At 42.0% G+C, this 19,640-nt stretch overlaps 1 protein-coding gene across 2 annotated transcripts in view; it reads left to right on the top strand.

Moving 5' to 3' along the window:
• Nucleotides 1–19,640, top strand: part of GRIN3A (glutamate ionotropic receptor NMDA type subunit 3A) — a 77,367-nt gene that overhangs the window by 52,769 nt on the left and 4,958 nt on the right. For both annotated transcript variants that reach the window (XM_063320704.1, XM_063320705.1), the window contains exons 4-8: nt 1,484–1,629; nt 3,059–3,174; nt 5,306–5,457; nt 16,858–17,022; nt 17,789–17,862. In XM_063320704.1, the coding sequence (XP_063176774.1) occupies nt 1,484–1,629; nt 3,059–3,174; nt 5,306–5,457; nt 16,858–17,022; nt 17,789–17,862 (653 nt within the window). The remainder of the gene's footprint in view (nt 1–1,483; nt 1,630–3,058; nt 3,175–5,305; nt 5,458–16,857; nt 17,023–17,788; nt 17,863–19,640) is intronic.

Genomic DNA, 19,640 nt, shown 5'->3' on the forward strand with positions numbered 1-19,640 from the left:
CTGATTCCTGGGTTGCAACACAGGGACTAGATGAGCAGAGCACAATGTGGAAAGCACCTGCCCACTTTCCAGATAAAAATTACCAGAAATACAGTATATTCATAGCTTCCAGGACATCAAAATACCATCCAAAAGACCTTTTTCTGTTCCTTTTCAGACTAAACTCGATGACTGGTTGGACTTAATGATCTTAAAGGTCCCTTCCAACCTCAGCAATTCTATGATTCTATGGCTGTGCATTTACAGGCTACCTCTGGTATTCTTAAAAAAGCTAGGAATACCCTTTTATCCATGGGGTCATTGAAGAGAAGAGTGGAAAGGTATTTTGTGTGGCTTTGTGTTGCCCTACATACTGTTTTACATAGATTATAACGTAGAGAGACAGATGGACTGGCAGAACGCCTCTTTGCTTGGTCTTTGCAACGCAGAGCATGGCCATGGTGAGATCATCTTTGCAAGCTGCTGTGAAGACTGTGAACTTCCTGGAAAGCAAATAGAGCATGACTACTTCAGCCTTAGCTTTGTTTGGCTTCCTGTGCTCTGAAAATTTGACCTTTTAGAGGCTGGTACATTGATGAAAGCTTTCCAATTAGTCTGTTTTTGGCTACACTTGGCCATCTCAATGAAGTCCTTAGCATGGTAGAGAACACCATTTGACTCCTCCACTGCAATTTGAGAGTTTTCCCATGAGTCACTAAGCGCTTCAAAGACAAACAGGGTACTTTAGAAAGAGAGGTCCATGAAACTTGTGAACATCTGAACTACTCAGGGCTTTAATACAGAAGGTGGAGCCAGTTGTGAAAAGGAAAGGACACAAAACTGCAAAAATTGTTTGTGTGCCTATAGCCTGGTAATCAAGCTTACAGCTCGGGCTATGCTGAGGGGTGGTCTTCCTCCTTCCCACTGCCAGGGGAGACTTTTTGGTGTCCACAACACTTCAGTCCTTTGTTTCTCTCTGAAGTATGGCAGCAAAGACAGCAGTGGTCTGTGGCATGGTTCTAGAAATTAGTAAGCTTCTAGAAATTAAATTGTGGTGCTGCCCTTCTGCAGAAGACTAAATGTCATCCTTAAGGAGTCAATAAAAGACATTCTGCCAAAACAAATACAGACTGTGGGTCCTTCACTGGCTATCCAGAGCCCCAGAAAGTGGATCCTAGCAAGCCTAGAGGCTTCTCATGACGCTGCCTGAAGCGTTGGCTGGTTTAAAGACAAATAATAAAACTAGACACCTAGATTTGGGAGGTTCAGCATGTCTCAAGGGAAACGTTTTCCACACCTGAGGAGAATCCTGAAAGTACACGAACAGGCTAATCAGTCACCTGGTAAGTCTTTTTAAACTTTTTCTGTGATGTGGAAAGCTGACTGCAGGAACACATCAGAGGCAGGTCTATGAATGCTGAGAATTTCTGATAAACTGTTCACACATAAGAGCAGATATGAAGGAGGCAAACGACTCTTCTAATCTGTAATTTCATCTCCTCAGCTCCACCACCCTTCTCAAGGGTTTCGGTTTGGAACTGTGCGAGAAAGCAGCGCAGAAGACTACGTGAGGCAAAGCTTCCCAGAGATGCACGAGTACATGCGACGGTACAATGTCCCTGCAACCCCGGATGGAGTAGCGTATCTCAAGTGAGCCTCTGCATGCAACAGCCGATCAACTCAACCAGAATGCGTGGCAGTGAGATGGTGATGGGTTTCCCACTTTCAGTATCACTTATCCCGCAAAACAGACACTGAAGGCAGTGTGGCAGATGGATCGAGAAGGAAGCAAGTAATCACCTGGAGGGAGTGATACTTGGAGAGCAAGCTAGCGTAGCACCAGCTGGAGTGTTTCCAGGGGAAGCAGTGCTTTGCACTAACTGCTAGGGTGCCATCAAGCATGGGCAACGCATAAATCCTGGCAGGTTTCTGTGCTTGGGGGCCCTTCATCAGGCAGTGAGAAACATCCAGAAAAAAACATCACAGTCCAAGCAACAGCTGCGAATGAGGTTCCTCAGCATCTTCAGCATGCTGGGAGGAGAGAAGGTTCTCACAGAGAAACCTTAAAGCATTTGTCATTAAAATTAATAAAAGAAGCATTAGACTGGTAAAAAGTAATAAACACCATGGAATCATGGCATCACTGTACTTCAGATAGAATAGTGCCTAAAAATGTGGGGTCACACAGTTTATTCACTCTGCTAGGAAACAGGAGAGGTGATAAATAATAAGCCTGAAATAATTCAATTAATTTAATTCATTAAGTTGCATAACAGATGGCCTGAGAATTTTTCACCAGAAGTTGTTTCCTGTTTACATATTTTTTCACAGACCTACCCTAAAGTTAATTAAGATACACGGCAGTTCCTTTGGGTACACTGGAGTCAATCCATCAAAATCAATGAAGTAATGTAACTTCACATCAGAAGAACACCCAGACCTTTAAGGTGACAAGAGTGGAGGGTGCAGTCCCTGGATCAGATGAGAGCAGGCACTGCAACTGTTCCTTTACATCATCATTTTATGCAAGCGTGCTATTCATAAATGATTATGTTAGTAAAATTCAGTCCTCTGTTCATGAAGACTGAACACAGAGAAAAGCTGATCTGGGTGACGGAAATTAATTCACCTCATATTCAAGGAGAAGGGAGGAGAAACACCTTGTATGAGTTATCCTCCCGCATTTTTGCTCTAATGACTGTAACTTTAACATCACAAAGAAACAAAGACAGCACTAATATTTTAGCATTTCTTGATCTTTTCCAATAAAGCTTTGTGCTACCTTTCAATTGTGTTGAAGTCTAACACATTGTAGAATTTTCCATCTTTCAGATCAGTAGTATTTCATGGGAGCAAAGTAAGTCCTACGCCCACTGTCCTGCTCTAGATGCACAATATTTGTAGTTCACGCACAATTCCCTTCTTCAAAATATAAATCAGTTTTGTGTTTAAAATAGCAGTCCCTGGTGCCTGTTTTCATTCAGTAATCTTCCAGAAAACTCCATAGATAAATATTTAGTGAGCATCACTGAGTCTTAGACTGTGGAGTGATTGTTTCTGACTTTGATGTTGAACACAGGCATGATCCAGAGAAGCTCGATGCCTTCATCATGGATAAAGCACTCTTAGATTATGAGGTATCAATAGATGCTGACTGCAAGCTTCTAACTGTGGGAAAACCCTTTGCTATTGAAGGTAATAATAACTTTTATAACAGACTGCTTTATTTCTCACGTGTTGCGTTTGCTTTATTGTGATTTGGTATTCTCAATGAAAGTATGCAGGCAAAACTTGAAGGTCATGTAAAATTCTCAGTGATTAAGCAGAACCAAGGTTTACCCCTTTTTTGTGGTTTCTGATCTTTCAGATCACTTGTACCATTTGTTGCCATGCTCAGTATAGGAATTATTCCGAGTGCTCAGATGGTCTGTCTCCAAACAAGTAGGAGGCACAGTCCATTTCCCTGCTCACAATGAAATAAAATAGCACCTGAAACGAGCCTTGCTTTTTGTAGGTTCACTTTCATTACACATGTTCAAAACTCAGTGAAGTACGTTCAAAATGCTGTTCCACAGTTTCGCTCTCATCTGAAGCAGATAAATACTGTCCCCATTTTGAAGGCCAGCTTAAGATTCCCGCTGAATCCGTAGCGAATTGAAGCTAAAGGGAGCCTACGCTGGTACGTAGCCTCCTGCAGTCCTGCTGTATTGGCAAGGACGCTTGGGAAGGCAACCTGGAAGCAAGGCTTGTCTGAAGCGGCCTCCAGCACGGGTGAGCACATTAGCAGCTATTAGACTTCAGGAATCACTTTTGTGATGGATGGCCCGTGGAAATGATTGAGGTCCCCTCTTTCCGCTCCTCCAAGGGCAATCACTCTGGCCGCTCCCATCGCACATTAAGACAACCTCCTTCAGAAATGTTCAGACCTAATTGAAGGCAATATGCGAAATGAAGGCCAGGGGAAGCGGAGCGTTTTAATCATTTCAGCTACAAGTCACCAGCACTAGGCATTTTGTAGAGCGCTCCTTTTTGCTATACCTCATCGGCGTTTCCCGTTTGGATTCACACCAGAGACCTGAAAGCAATCCATTTTCTTCTTATTCTTTGTGTTATCGGGTGGGATAGCTGCTCAGAGAGCTGTTGAGGCTGTAGCAGGATTTGTGTGTGTGCAGCAGCATGTTTCACCATGCTTATGGAACCTGATAAATCTTCAACTTCAGAAGGGTCAGCTCTACTGACATAAACCACCAGCTTCCACAACTTTGAATCAAGTAAAGCAAATTTCAATACAGAACAAAAAACAAACGACATCGCACTGCATCATTGAAAAGCAAGACACTGTAATGGCAAATTTACCACTCCTGTACATTTATGGTTTTTTTTTTTCTTTCTCCCTGTGTTTTGGGTTGGTTGTTGTTTATTGGGGTTTTTTAAAGGAGACAGTCTGAAATTCTGAATTCTGAACTGAAAAACAAAAATCCACAGTAGACTAGAAAGGAATCTCTGCAGGCAATTGGCAGGACATCTCTGCATGTCTTCCAGGCATGAATTGCATTTGATATTCTAAAGTCAAACCCCAGATTCTACAAATTGAAAGACCGCATTTAGAATTACTGAACCCATTTTCACGTACAGTAAGTCCTTTACCAGCACTTTGAAGTGGTAAAAGATGACACGGTGGCTAAAAACTGTATTTATTACTGTCTGGAGGTCCATGTCACTGCCGGAGCAGAACTGCATGAACAGAAACCATAGCCCCTGGGCTTTGCATTGCTGTGTGACAATAATATAGACTGCCTCTATATACATTTACACACACACAGTTTCTCATCAGAAAATACATGGGAGGAAAATAAAATGCCACATCTGACACCACAGTCACATCCACTGCTGTAACAATGTAAAGGGATCACAGAAAGGTTTACTTGACATTAAGGCCCTTTTCCATTGCTAAAGCAAGGTAAAAAAGAAGAACCCATAGCAAGAGCATGCAAAAGGCTCTGTTCCTAGAGATTAGACAGATTTATTCATCTATCTGTACCTCCGTCTTAAGTTTTTTGAACATTCAATTTTACATACTACTTCTGTGGCCATAATAATTTTGAATTTGCATATCCTGTTTTTATGAGGCTACCTTATTTTGCACAGCAAAAAGTCTCGTCTCAGCATTCTCAGTCCACAGTAAGTCAGCATCCAGGTTTGAACTGGCTTGCTGAAGCAGAATGCCAACTGGATCTGCCACGCTGGGAGCTGGGAGCTGAAATTAACATGCTTTACCAAAAGCAAACAAGTAAGAGAGAGATGATTGTCCTGTTTTTCCTTCTAGGATATGGTATTGGTCTTCCACCGAACTCTCCACTCACCTCAAACATCTCTGAACTGATAAGCCAGTACAAGTCTCACGGTTTCATGGATGTTCTGCACGACAAATGGTACAAGGTTGTTCCGTGTGGGAAAAGAAGCTTTGCTGTCACGGAGGTAAGCAATGAACTTGGGTCACAAAAATGAGGATTTGCTCAAGTTGCCAATTATTTCCCCTCATTCACAATGTGCAGTAGACATACACACATGACAGAGATGGGCTGCAGCGGAAGGGAAGCATTAAGCTTCAAAAGCAAGAGATGCTAAGCCCAGCAGCGTTCAGGTCAGAGCACGAGAAAAAACATCAGTAAGACTGTGCTGCTAAGTTGGGCATGCAGTGCATGCATCAGAGAGCGCTTCTGGAGACAATCAGGGCGTGTAACATAGCACTAAAAAAAAGTGATCAGGCACACTGCACAACAAATCTCTCTGATGCCACTCGGTTTTGTTTATCACCATCTACAGGACCTGTCAGTGACTCTGGACCATCTCCCACAGGAGCAACAGCTAAAATAGCTAACACAGAGACCAACAAGAGCAAAAGAATGAGAGAGAGCGGGAATTTAGCACATACCAAATTTCTAATATAACCCTGACTGCTTCCTAACACGTGTGGCAGCTACTTGTACCAAAGATAGGACTTTGGCTAGAAATGGTCCACTAAGATACCATGCTAAGAAGAGAAGAGAAGCAGGTTTCATGTCTAAGTAGATCTACAGGACAAGGAACTAAATCTCCATGGTTTTACATCCTGGTATCAAATCACAGGGGTTATGCCAGCTTGTGGCAGCTGAAGAGGTAGGCCATTATTGATAAGAACAGGACTCCTCTTACCGGAATAGCGTTTTTTTGTCAAGTTCCCTAGACTGTCGTGTAAAAAAAGATAAAGTACTGAGGAATCAAAAGATCCAGCATTCCTGAAGCTTAAAGCTAAATACACTTTTAGCTGAAGGTGTTCTAAAAGACGTAGTCTATGCGTTCTCACTGGCACAGAAAGCGTAGCTGGAGGTATGCTGTCTCCTTCACAGAGCGTTCAGCCAAACATCAAACCAAACCTGTGTCTTCCCCGAGGAAGTGGTAGTGTGGCCATTCTACCTTAAAACAGGAGCCCATTTTCCCAGGACTCTGACCCGTGCCCTTCAGCAGTCACCTGGGCCTCTGTCTGCAAACCTCTCACTGCTAACTAGATCACTGGAAAAAATGTTTAGACATTTTCTAGAGATCAGACAAAGTAAAACCTTATTAGACTGCTTTAATACATACTGCTCTAATACATAGATTTTTGGAGTATTTCTGCATTACATTTTTAACTTTTTCATTAAGATTGTGCCAATATGAAATAAATTATATTTTAACATCAGGCATTCATAGAAGAAAATCCAATTTGTTTTTATTCAACTTCTTCAATTCAGTTTTTTCGGTTTTAAGTGATTAATTCAGAACAAGAAAGCACATTTAAACAAAAGTGTGTATTCAGTGCTATTTCTGATCTAGCTTATCTGAAGATTATATTATCATCTAACAAGACAGGTATCTGGGGAATTTTCTTTTCAATGTAGCTGATGTATCTGTTCCTGACAAGCACTTCATTCAGTGACCTCTTGTTACTCTCCATTTTAACACAGTCTTTTGAGTTAAGTCTCAGGAAAATTACCAGATGGTAATGGCATTAATTACCACAGCTGTCTTAAAACTAAAAACTCTTCTAGCAGAGGCCAACTTACCTTCTTACCAGTTCCCCAGTAATGAGACATAAGGAGCTTCCTCTAATCGTAAGAATCTTACTCCAGTAGCTGTATCCAGGGCTGTATTCGCTGTATTCCTAGAGAAATAGCTAAGCCACAGAATCAGTTCTAAACATCTTCTGCTCAAAAAATATGGTTTTATTTAGTACTGGTTTTCTCCCAGAATATATATTTGCTCCTTTAAGCCAGTGGTCTCTAGAGTGGGGTGCATACAGTCCCTGGGGCTGCAGGAGACGATCCACTGTAGTGCAGGAAGAAAATGCTAGAACTTTAGTAATACATATGTATATATAGAAAAATTATAAATAAATATATGGGGGTGCATGCTAAAAAAATTACTGGTAGAGGTGTGCAATTAAAAAAAGTTTGGAGACCACTGCTCTAAGCCTTAGGATCTCAGTACTATCTCCAGGAACTTTTTTTTCTGCCATATCAAATACTGTAATAGAGAAAATAAGCTCTGTCTGGGCAAACTGCAGAAGGCATATTATAAAGCCAACTGGATTTGTCTTTTTGTAAAGAAAAGCAAACCTGAGCAAAGATAGAATAAACCTTGCATTCAAACTGGAGGGAAAAAATCTGATAGGCAGAATGTCATTTTTACAGTTACTCTTCTGAAAGCCCTTTGCAGTTTAAAAATATGAGGAAAGACCATACCATTTTCCTCCTGAGCTACTGCTAGTACATTATCTTTGAGGCAAACCCAGTTCTTTTGCTTCCCTAGATTTTCATTAACTCCTTCATGTTCACCAACAAAATACCGAGTCTTTTTTCCAGGTAAGCTTTAAAATTCCCTGTGTTCATGGCATGAAAAAACAATGACATGGTTGAAGTACTCAAAGATTCCTCAAGGTCTCCCAGCAAAGGGAGAGGAAGTGGGAAAAGAGCTGCTCCAGTCTGAAAAGAAAATTCTGATACTGTCACGTGAATAGTCCCGTAGACTTCCTTTTTTCTCAGTGTTGAATAGGTTTTAAGCATAGGGTCACAGATGGAAGACATGCTGTGCTTTAAAGTAATGCAGTCTTTTGAGTGTAACCTCCATGTGATGCCAGAAAGGAAGGCAGGTCTGGCTGCGTTGAGGCTGGTTTTCTGACTGTATTCCCTATTTGATCTTCAGTTGTGCTAACCCAGCATGCCTAACTGAGTTTTTCTCCAGAGGCCAAGGTCCAACAAGCTAATTCAGGTGACTGAACTGAAGGACTCTAAAAAGTCACTCAAAGCCTTTGTCCTTTTACAAATCATGGAATCACGGAATTTTTCAGAGTTGGAAGGGACCTCTAGAGATCATCTAGTCCAACTCCCCTGCTAAAGCAGGGGTCCTGCTAAAGCAGGGCTGCATCCAGGCGGGTCTTGAAAGTCTCCAGAGAAGGGGACTCCACAACCTCCCTGGGCAGCCTGTTCCAGTGCTCTGTCACCCTCACCGTAAAGAATTTTTTTCTCATATTTGATCAGAACTTCCTATGTTCCAGCTCGTGCCTCTTACCCCTCATCCTGTTACTGGGAACCACTGAAAAGACTCTGGCTCCATCCTCCTTAAACCCACCCTTTAGATACTTGTAAACATTAATAAGGTCCCCCCTCAGCCTTCTCTTCTCCAGGCTAAAGAGTCCCAGCTCTCTCAGCCTTTCCTCATAAGGGAGATGCTCCAGTCCCTCAATCACCTTTGTTGCCCTACGCTGGACTCGCTCCAGTAGTTCCCTGTCTCTGTTGAACTGTGGAGCCCAGAAAATCATCATGTACTCAAGGGCCTCATGCAATCAGAAAGAGCGAGCAGAAACAAAAGTCCAGTTATAAGTCTGTGCCGTTGTTGGGGTAAGGTCTGCTAAGTCCAGACCTTCCTTTTCCTGAATTATTCTACTTCTACCACATCTCCCATAAGCATCCCCTCCTCTTCAGCCACTACTCTTGGCCAATAACTTGCAGATTTTAGAGCTTGAAATTTCACAGCTGGGACAAATTTACTAAACTAAACAAGGCCAAGCAGTGGACACTTTCTAAAGCATAGCTTCCCCGTCATTACATCAAGAAGCATGGGAATTATTCTTGGTCTTATCTCTATGTCAGGTCATATCCTTTATCTCTGTACAGCCCAGAAATCTCTGTTATTTAACTCCCTGCAATCAGTCCCAGTAACATTCAACAGATTCACTGAAGTGTGGACAATGTTCAACACAGAAGCAGATAATTCATTTCCGAAAAAGTCTCAGCTTCTAAGTGGGTAGTCATTCATACGGATTATCTACCAAACTAAGACTCAGCAATTGCCTTTTGATAGCTAGAGTAAGGCTTTGCATTTTTCTATGTCTTTTTGATAAATTTTGTCTGTGACACACTGCTCCTGTTGACCAAGAGTAATGACCCAAAAATGGGAATATATGTAGGTGAAATATTGATCAGTATAGCTTTTAAATGGGTGAAATATCCGTCTTCCTTTTTTGTCATCACCCCTTTAGGCTGAACCTGATTCTTATCCACCTGCCACTCCTGCCCACCGAGGTTAGTTTTTCTTTAGCTTTGTTTTGAGATTCATCTTCCTACTCATAATTTTTTCCTAGTCATACACTGGGAAATTATATTTCCTGTGGCAGAACTCACTGATAGCTCTTTCCATCTCTCTCTATCTGGCAGCACTTTGCTCATTCTGTATTGCATTTGAAAACAAAGTTGTCTTGGAAAGGCACGACCCAGACCGGGGCTGGAAAATTTGCAGCGACTCCTCAAGCTGAGAAACCAAATAAAGATGAGTTTGAAAGTGCAGAGGTCAGTGGGGCTTGACTCCACAGTTTTGTGTGAATCTTTTCAGCAACCCCCCTTGCCCAAGGCATATTACTCTGGCCAGCACCCGTTGGATCGTTCATGGGGGATGCAGCTAACTCAAGCTTGGAATGAATTACTGCAGTGAATTGCATCTTAACCTCTCCCCCACAAGTAATTGTTGGTAGCAGCGGCTGTTCACACTGATTGCTAGTCACTAGCAGTACCGCTTGAGTACTCTTGATTTAAAATTGTCATATGCCAGTCTCAAAGGAATTTCTGTGTTGTAAATTTGGTAAGTCCCTACTTAGGGCAGAGCATGGTGCAGGAGGGAAGCAGGGCTGGCAGAGTTGTATTTGCACATATTTCATCTAGACATAATCAGTGTCATTCATTTTCAGTTTGCATACAATACACTTAGCCCTTCCTCTACTGTTACACTCATTAATGCAGGAGCCGCACTTCTAGGACTTTCCCCCGCAGCGTATTAGCTCCACCCAAGCTCAGGAGAGACTGCAGATTCTTTCCGTGGCATTTTGGGGAACCAAAAATACAGTGAATTGGCAGCTTTGCTTCTTTCTGCTCATGGTAGCAAAACAGCTGTGGCACCAAGCCGCTATGACAGCAGGCAGGGTGGATGGCCTGAACGGGCAGGTTTCCTGCCAATTAGCAGTGGTTCTGACTGTTCAGACCGGGCAGGGTGTTTAGGAGACGAGCTGGCACATGGCAGTTTCTCAAGGCAGGATGAAAGAGAAGGACCTCTTCTGGCCCAAAGAGTACTCAGGCTTCGGGAAAAGCTAACTATGCATACAGACTGTTTCATAGCTTTTGAGCTACATTTTTTTAAGATGTTATTGTTGAAACTGTGTCTTCTATTTCACTTGAAAGGCTTGTATATTCTCCATTCTCAAGTGCCACAGGACACCTGAAGCTGTAGAACTCAGAGGCTGGTTTGCACATAGACTGGCAGTTCAGTCAGATAGTAATCAATACATGGAATAAAAAATTCTATATTGTTACGTAACAGTATCCCAGCTATTAATATCAACAACGTACTGATGCTTCACGCAAATGGTATCTAAGCTGATACTGTTTGTGTGAAGCACAAAGGATTGTGTGAAGGTCCTTCATGTGAAGATACTGTTCATGTGAAGATACGAACAGTATCTAATCTGACATTCACAATAACAATATATGCAAGCACACAAATGATGCCAGCCCAAATGATCCTGTCATTGTAGACCCACTACTTTTCACGGGTGGGGAAGGGCATGGTGCCGTGCACCTCCTGCCAGTGCCTGAGGGAGAGGTCCATGCTATTAATGGTGGGCATCGGTCGTTGACCATGGGCTTCCATCTGATCCAGATCAGGCACACAGCAAAGACAAAGCCCTTTCATCCTCTCTTCTTCTCTCAGCAGTGGTGGGATCCACTGACGGCTCTTCTCTGGAGTCGTTGAAGGAACTTGCTCTAACTTGACCCACTGTGGCTTGTGCCTGACCTGGCGATCTTTGCCTCGGCACAATCAGACAGTTCCTCATTCGTCTTCACATGATTTTGTCCAGTTGTCCTCCAGCAAATTGTGCCTTTCTGCTCTGAGTTTTGCCTGGTCTCCTTAAAGGTCAAAAGTTAGTTTCCTTTTTTGTTATACCAGTCACCCAACAACTCAACAGTCAGTTTTCTAGCCATAACCTTGAAGCTGTGGTTTATATGTTTTCGCTGGTGTAGTGCAGGTGTCAAGGGAAGGGCACACAGACCCCTCTGCAAAGGGAACAAACTGCCCTGTGCTCATAAATAAAAGCTGCCCGTCAGTCACCTTTCATGGTACCTTGTTACCAGTGTGTGAAAAACAAACACAAAGAACAGGAAAAAAAGATTTGACTGCCAAGACAATTTGCTCAGTCTGCATGTATGGAGCCTGGGGAGGAGACTGGCCCTTGCCCGCTGGAGGACCGGGAGCATTATGAAGAAGGGTATCACAAAATGACAGACGTTGCATTGTGAAGGGGTCATCTTGATGTGGGAAGAGGCAGTGGCATCTGGACTTGCCCTGAGGAAAAAAGTACTTTCCATAATGGTTCTGAAGAAAGGAGTGTATGAGTATTGAGTCTGACAACAGAGTCAGGAGAAGCACGTTTTGAGTTTCCTGGAAATGAGGAACAGATTTAGATCCACCTGTCAAAAATGAAAAAAAAAACCCAGAAGTTCACTATCTGAGGAGACAAAGCTGTTATTCCCAATTCACCAGCCTGTGATATCACAAAGGCAAACATCTTCTCGGTACCTACTTTGGGTGATGTGTGTATTGTTTTTCTTCCCACTACAGACAGGGCCCGGAAAATGGATGAGTTGAAAGAAAAAGATTTCTTACAAAAGGGAGTGTTTTTGCAGATCTGTGCAAAACTCCTCACAAGAAGGTGGGAAAGGAACTTGTCTTGCTAATGCGAGACAATGATTTACAGTATCTTAAAATTTGGCACTTGAAACCCTAAAGCTATTGTTACTGGTCTTTGCTAAGGATAATCTCTCTAAAGAGGTCGAATATATATTACTTCAATGCTGCCACTTCTTTGAGAGCATAGAAAGCCACAAGAATGAATAATAAATAAGTAAATAACAGTCTTTCTGCAGCTACAAAAATGCCCGTGTCTGGAGAGAGGGACAGGTTTTAATACTACTTAGTTAGCTAAATATAAGGATCAGCATCAGTAGGATTTTGAAAACCTACTGAGATGCCCAAATGAGTTTAGAAATCTGCCCTTTATATCCATTTATCCCTAGTAAAGCTGGAAATAATTCCTTCCTCACACAGGTGCTGCAAAATTTAACTTCCTGATCTCAGCAAAGCTTTTTAAAATCCTTGCAGGAAAAATGCTATCAAACAGGCTAGCTCATTGTTATAGCTAATACACACATGATATCCCTGTTTAGTGTTTGGGTTCAGCAGTGTGTAGCACCAATACCTGTGCTGTGCTGCCAACCTGCAAAGCATCCACAAAAATCTTTAGAGGCTTCTAATTAGTCAAAGCTGGACCACAGGCTTGATGGTTTATTCACTGCTCTGAGTACAACCAGGGAGAGTAAAGCATTTACAATCTCTTGTAGTAGGGAGTAAAGCAGGAGTTTTTCACATGAAATCCAATAAAGAAATCACTGAGTGCTGTTTTTTGTCTCTGCCTCCCCCTTCAAAAAGAACGCAAGTATCAAACTCTTTTCTTTGCATCCCCTTCCTTCTCTTCAGGGCCGAAAGAAAAAGCACCTAACTACAGAGGAGACAGCACGACATGTTTAGGTAGCAATCGCAGATATGGGTTGACAAATCAGAAAAGGCTCTCCAGGGATACATTAAAAAAAGCAGATACCTCCACTTCTGTTCTTGTATTTGTTGGTTTTCAGAAACTGCCAATTTCCCAATTTCCAAGTGGCAAATAACTTAGAGGCTGTTACCATTGTGGTGCTTAGCTCCCATTAGCTGTAGTTATCACAGGATTGACTGTGGTTGCTTATTGCTTCAGAACCACCACATGGGCATAATTGAGTACCTTCTCCTAAAATGCAGCGAGCTACCTCCTGAATTTATGATTACAGAGTTGGAGCAAGGACTATATTTTTATCCTGGGTTAATAGAGAATATAACATATTATGGGGTTTTATTCCCATACCTAACACACACCTGACCCCTGCCACTTCAGCAGAGAGGAAAGCAGTGATACGGAGGATCCAGTATATTGCTGCTCTTTCCAAAAACATTCTATGTATATCACCTACAAATACATACAAAAACTACAAAATAAGTAGTAGAGCTTGCTGCTCTGATACAAATCAGAATGAAGCTATGAAAATGAGAGGTGCCTCTATTAGATCGTTTCCTTTATTAGTTAACTTGTGTGTCTGCAGTAATTATGAACAGCTGATAAATTGCCTTTTTACAATGGTATGTAAATGTGATGATATTCCTATAAATAATCATTCCATACACTGTAAGACATACTGTGCTAATTATTTCTCCCCTACCTCATTTCCCCACTTAATTTAGTCTCAAAAATCACCCTCTCCTGTGCAGCCTTTATCAGGCAGCACTGTCAACACGTTATCTTCTATATTGCTAGATGAAATATTATTGACGCTTTGTTTTGGCATTCCCTTTCCTAGGAAAAGATGTCTTGTTTGGGACAATTTCAAAAGCTATCTATTACAAGTGAAAAACACATCTGAGATGCCAGTGCTGGAGTCTCTTTCACCTGTTTCCAGGGAAGGTAGAAAATGATTCTGCAGAGCTGACAGGACAGTGAGCCAGACCCTCATCAGCATAACTCAGAGCAGCTTTACTGAAGACCAGGGAGTTATTTTTCATTTACGGAGCTGGCCAAGTGTTCTCTCTGCAGCAGTACTGGGGTGGCATCAAACAGCGACCTCAGGCTGAAGGAGACATCTCACGCACGCAGGAATCCCCACTGCAATTGCCACTGTGTGTCTTCTCTTAATTATTATTTTACATGGCTAGGGTTTTATCACATCCCATTAAACCTAGTGCCCATTTTCAGAGCAACATAAATGCTCCCTACCATACAGCAACCTAACGCTAGCAGATCGGGCCTCCTTACTGATCTCCCCTGCCTGTGGGGACTTCTGCGTTACTTCTCAAGCAGCTAAGCAAAAGGACCTTCACCCAGCTGAGTCACAGGTTCCTGACACTGAGGGAGTTTATGGCAATGTCTGTCCATACGCTGTTATTCCGTATGACATCAAACAGCAGTAGCCTGGGAGCATATATATAGAGATAGATTTATATACATATACGCACACACATACACATACAGGTGTGTGTTCTTCAGATGACTGAGCAAATCTGTTCCTTTTTAATCATTATTCCATTTCTCATTCAATTTATTCTTATGTTTACTATTAACTCTACATCTCTAAGGAAGTCATTTCATGCTTGCCTTTGAACATCCTTTTTGGGAAGCAAGTGATTTGCATTAATGCTTCTTGGAGAATTAACAAAAGCACATTTAACTGGTATGTTCAGCTAGTACGGATAGCAGTCTTTCTGCTTCCTACAGATACTTATATGTGCTGAAGTTAGAGGTGGGTCATACTGAGGTCTTGGCTCTAAAGACCTCTGTGAAAAAGGTAAGACGCGGGCCCTCATTCTGCTTTTATGCTACCTCAGCTAGAAGTTGGGCTTCACTGCTAATTGAAAGAAACAGGCCAGGCCAGTTCAAACACTTTGGTTTTTGAGTGGCTTAAAGTGTTACCATCTGTGATTTTTGTGTCACCCTCCTGTTCCCCTAACTGGAAGGACAATGTATGGGACAACAGGCTTTTGACAATAAGACATTCCAATGCTGAGATTTGCATTTAGGTTGAACTGATGCACTCTCAGTATCAGAAAACCCTCGTGCCAAAACTCTTGACTCCCTTCTACCCCAGCATCCTTCTATGGTGGTTTTCCACTTTCCTTTCCAGGCTGCAGTAAATTTCTTTGGAAATTGCTTTTACAACCCCCTTATACCCTTCAACACCCTTGAAGTGTTTGTTCACTGGTATAAAAATTCTCTTCCCAAAAATTCTGCTCAGTGTGCTTGAGGGCAAGCAGGTTGATTTTGGCAGAGAACCCCCAAAATAAGCATTCATTGCCAGTGCCACATGCAAAAGTTCTCACTCTGCTAGATTGCTGAATCTCTGTTCTTGTTAAAAACCTGTGATATGCTATCTCATATCATTGTGTTTTAAAGAACAGAAATCAAATATGAAAACCAGAAGAGAGAAATACCGCTCACAATCGCCCAACAAATACACAAAGGGGCTTCCAAGCCTTCAACTTCAATGGACTCATCACTAATCAACTCGTTGGCTTAAAATGATGTCATAAGAAGATTTTTCAAACATTCTGTGATTTATCTCTTGGCTAAATCCAGTTTCTTTTCTGGATTGTACATCTGTAGTTGTAACAAAGCAGAATCCCCACTACCACCCACCCACCAAACTAACAACAAACTGAAGGAACGCACCAGGTCAGTTATCCAGGGTGATGGCATCCCAGATACCATCTCCTGACACACAACCCTACCCAAGCAATTTTCTGATCCCTTTTTTTTCTGACTTGGGGAACAACATTCTTTAATAGAAAGGCACAAGTAGAACTTGTATTCTTGCAAATATTTCCAAAGTAGTTTGTGGGCCGTAATTATTAGCAAGAGATTTTAGTTATTGATAAACTCATAACCAAGTTACGGAGGCATGAGAATAAAGGTAGTAAGATTATACATTAAATGCAAACCTGACTCAGCCATTGGAATGCAGGTGTTTGTGGTACAGATGGCTGCTGTACATGGTTTCTTGGTCTTCAAACAAGATTAATGCCAATTAAAGACTCGAACTCGTTAAAGGCTTCCTACCCTACATGAAAAGGGTGGGTCGGCAGAACAAGGTGACAGTGTTCCTGGTTTTCATAACTGCAGTCAGGGTTCCTAACAAACACATTTTCAGTCCTGTTAATGTAGGGAATGGAGAGTTGCCATGTTTGTGCTACTTCTTCAAAACATTTTCTCCGTGACCTTCCATGAAGGGTAAAGCACAAAAAGGGGAAGTTAATGATCAATTCCTAGAAAATATGAACAGTCAGGCTTAGCTTACTGCTGATGAAGGACTTGCTCTACAGTTCATTGACTGTATTCTGTCGAGCAGTATTTGCTTTTACAAATGCAAAGACACCACAAATACTGGATTCCCATACGTATTCAACACTTAATCTCATTAGGGAAACAGTACAAGGATAAAAAATTCCCAGGTCTGCGGCTAATTCTCATTCCCATTACAGGTCCTTTGCTCTCACTGACCACCAAGCTCTCTGCAGCACAGAAAGGCTTTGTTGTGAACAGCATCCAGGCTATTCCGCAGTATTTCACCACTGCATATTCAGTCAGACCACCTTTCCAAGGGAGAAAACAGAAGCATCTGTTAAAATACACTAACGGCCTACTTCGTTAACTTCCCACTTTGTTTTTATTCACAGACACTGCAAATGGGCATCAAGCATTTTTCTGGGCTCTTTGTGATGCTGTGCATTGGGTTTGGTTTGTCCATTCTCACTACCATTGGGGAACACATCGTGTACAGACTGGTCCTGCCACGCATCAAGAAGAAATCCAAGATGAAGTACTGGCTCCATACAAGTCAGGTACGCATTCAGAAGTAACCCTGTGAAGGTCGTGTGGCTGATTAAGAAGGCCTGGACAAGAACAAGGTGCAAAACGTTGTAAGGGCTCTGACGATTAGCATTTGAAGTGTGGCAGCAGCTTCTAGAATTTGAAGAGGCTTCCTTAATGATGGAATGAGAAGCACAGCGGAAAGAGTTCAAATATTCACAACTGCAAAGCCTGCAAAAAGGACCTTTCCATTTGCGCTTATAACCTTAACAACTCTTTTGGACACCAGAAGCAACAGTGTTGTTCTCCTGAACTGTCTAACCAGAATATTTTATCTCACAGTTACAAGTTCCCAAACTTTTGATGCATGCAAGAAGTGCTGGGTAACTTATTCCATTATTCTAGGAAAATAGTGGAAGAAAATGGCTGTAGGTCTTCACTGTAAAGGAAGAGGTTACTTTGCAGCAAAAGGCACAGAAAGAAAGAGCTTCTGTTGCTTTAAAGCAGCACAGCGAAAGAGATCGTTTAGAAAATAACAAAGTTTGCTTTTTTTCTGAGGAATTCTAACATCAAGGATTGTTTGCAACCTATTTATCAACCTTTCATTGATTGCCCTTCCTTTGGAAACTGCGTGAAAATAAATCTGTTGTAATGACAATGCACAGACATTGCTTGTATCCTTGAACGTGAAAAATAATTTATGCTCAAGTCCATCGCACAAAGCCCAAATTGTTTACCTATTTATGGAGCTGTTCTTAATCTTGCTTTTACTAATTTATTTTCTTCTTCTCCCTCTAGAGATTACATCGTGCACTGAACAGTTCATTTATTGAGGACAAATGCCAGCCTAAGACAAAACGAGGAGAAAAGAGGTGGGAAGTGTTGCATGCCTTAAAACACAAACTATGAAAATTACTTTGAAATTAAATATGTTGTGTCTGGATATCTACTTAGCCATCTAGTAGACCTCAAAGATAATAAAACCAAAAAAAAAAAAAAAAAGAAACAAGATAGAAGTGACAAGGGAAGGAGGCAGAAATTAATTAATTGTTTCCAATAGAATGTATTAAATCTTGAAATTTTGTCCTTTCATGATTTCGTGTACAGCTAATAAAAGCACCCCCATTCTAAGGACAGGCTTTGCAGTCGTTTAAGTCCACTGCCCTTGTTCCTAGGTAATTAATTACTCACACGCTGAAGCACTAGCAGATAAATAGAGCCCTGTAAAACAGCTTCACAGTGAATGAGCGATCAAGCAGTATACATATTAGAAACCTTTTCAGCTTTCTTATTTTTCAGAATGAGAAATAAGAAAGCTGAGAAGAGGAAAATGCAGTCCTTTCAGAAACCTTTGTCTCAAACAACTCTTGTTGGAGAAAAAAAGTAGGTAACAACCTTCCTCGTTTTCATAGCCTGTGTCTTCTGAATAGGAGATAATCTTATCTCTAGCTACCAGGAACACAAGGCATTTTATTAAAACTATGCATTTGCTCAGTAACTCAAAACTATTAGTGCACTTTTTAAGTCCACAGGCAGCCGTATTGCTTTTCTACAGATAAGTTCAGCCACAGACGATAGGAAAAAAAAATGTCTTCGAGGCTGTTGCTAGATATTTGGCATGACTGAAACCCACGCATGTAAATGTATGTTGTGTTTAGTTTGTCATTCCTGTACTAATGGCAACAAATGTAAGAAGCAAGCAGTTATAAGATCCTAGACTGCCTATACATACAAACAAGTATATAAAAGGACATTTGGTTAATTTCCTCTCTTCATTCTTTCATCTTATTGCCCCACAAAACCCCATCATGTGGCACCTCCTTGCACACAGCAGCTCCTCGCTTTTGATGTCGGTGCCAGCATCTGGCTGGTGCGAAACGTTTCCTCCTGCTGCAGCCTCCTCGCTGGGCGGTAGCGTTCGCACTCCCACAGCCCGCGGCGCTAACTCAGCCGGAGGGAGAGTCTTCCGGAGGAGGGTGCTCTCTCTATCTTTGATGATACAAAAAGCACCAGCTGAACCTATTCGCCACGTACTGAGCGGTGCAAAAATTTCGTAACACAAGGAAACGGCCACAAGCCCCACAGCGAACGGCGTAGGAAAAGAACCACACGAATATTCTTTCAACATTGAGAGTGAAGATGTGCTGGTGCCCAAAAACTTCTGCCCACACAGCATCCAGCCCATGTGTGTGTGTGTGCACGGACACCCACCCATCATCCTTGCTCTTCTCGTGGTCTGAGCTGCTGTTTGCTCAGAATTATGGTGAGCTTCAATCAAGACACCTAGTGACATGGTGCCCAGCTTGGCATAAATACTGACATAGCAAGGTACAACCTAGAGCTCTCAAATCAATTATATTACTACACTTTCTTTTATTCCTGATGGGGACTGTGGAATTATTAAAAGCACCAAGATATGGAAAAGAGGTGGAAAAAAATTTGTATTATGCTACTGCTGTTTCCCTCGGGGGAGAAAAGCCACTGTTTTTTTTAGGTCGTAACTTTCCAAACACTAGGAGAGCTGCTCAGCATCAGCAGCCTGTGATGCTTCACAGAAACTGTGAAGGTTTTCATCTACTTGATGAAACCTGAGTGTTAACTGTGGGCCGTAGCCTTTGTTAAAACCACCTGCCCAGACCCCCAGACAAAA

The sequence above is a fragment of the Chroicocephalus ridibundus genome, chromosome Z (genome assembly GCF_963924245.1).
Source record: "Chroicocephalus ridibundus chromosome Z, bChrRid1.1, whole genome shotgun sequence".
Taxonomy (NCBI): domain Eukaryota; kingdom Metazoa; phylum Chordata; class Aves; order Charadriiformes; family Laridae; genus Chroicocephalus; species Chroicocephalus ridibundus.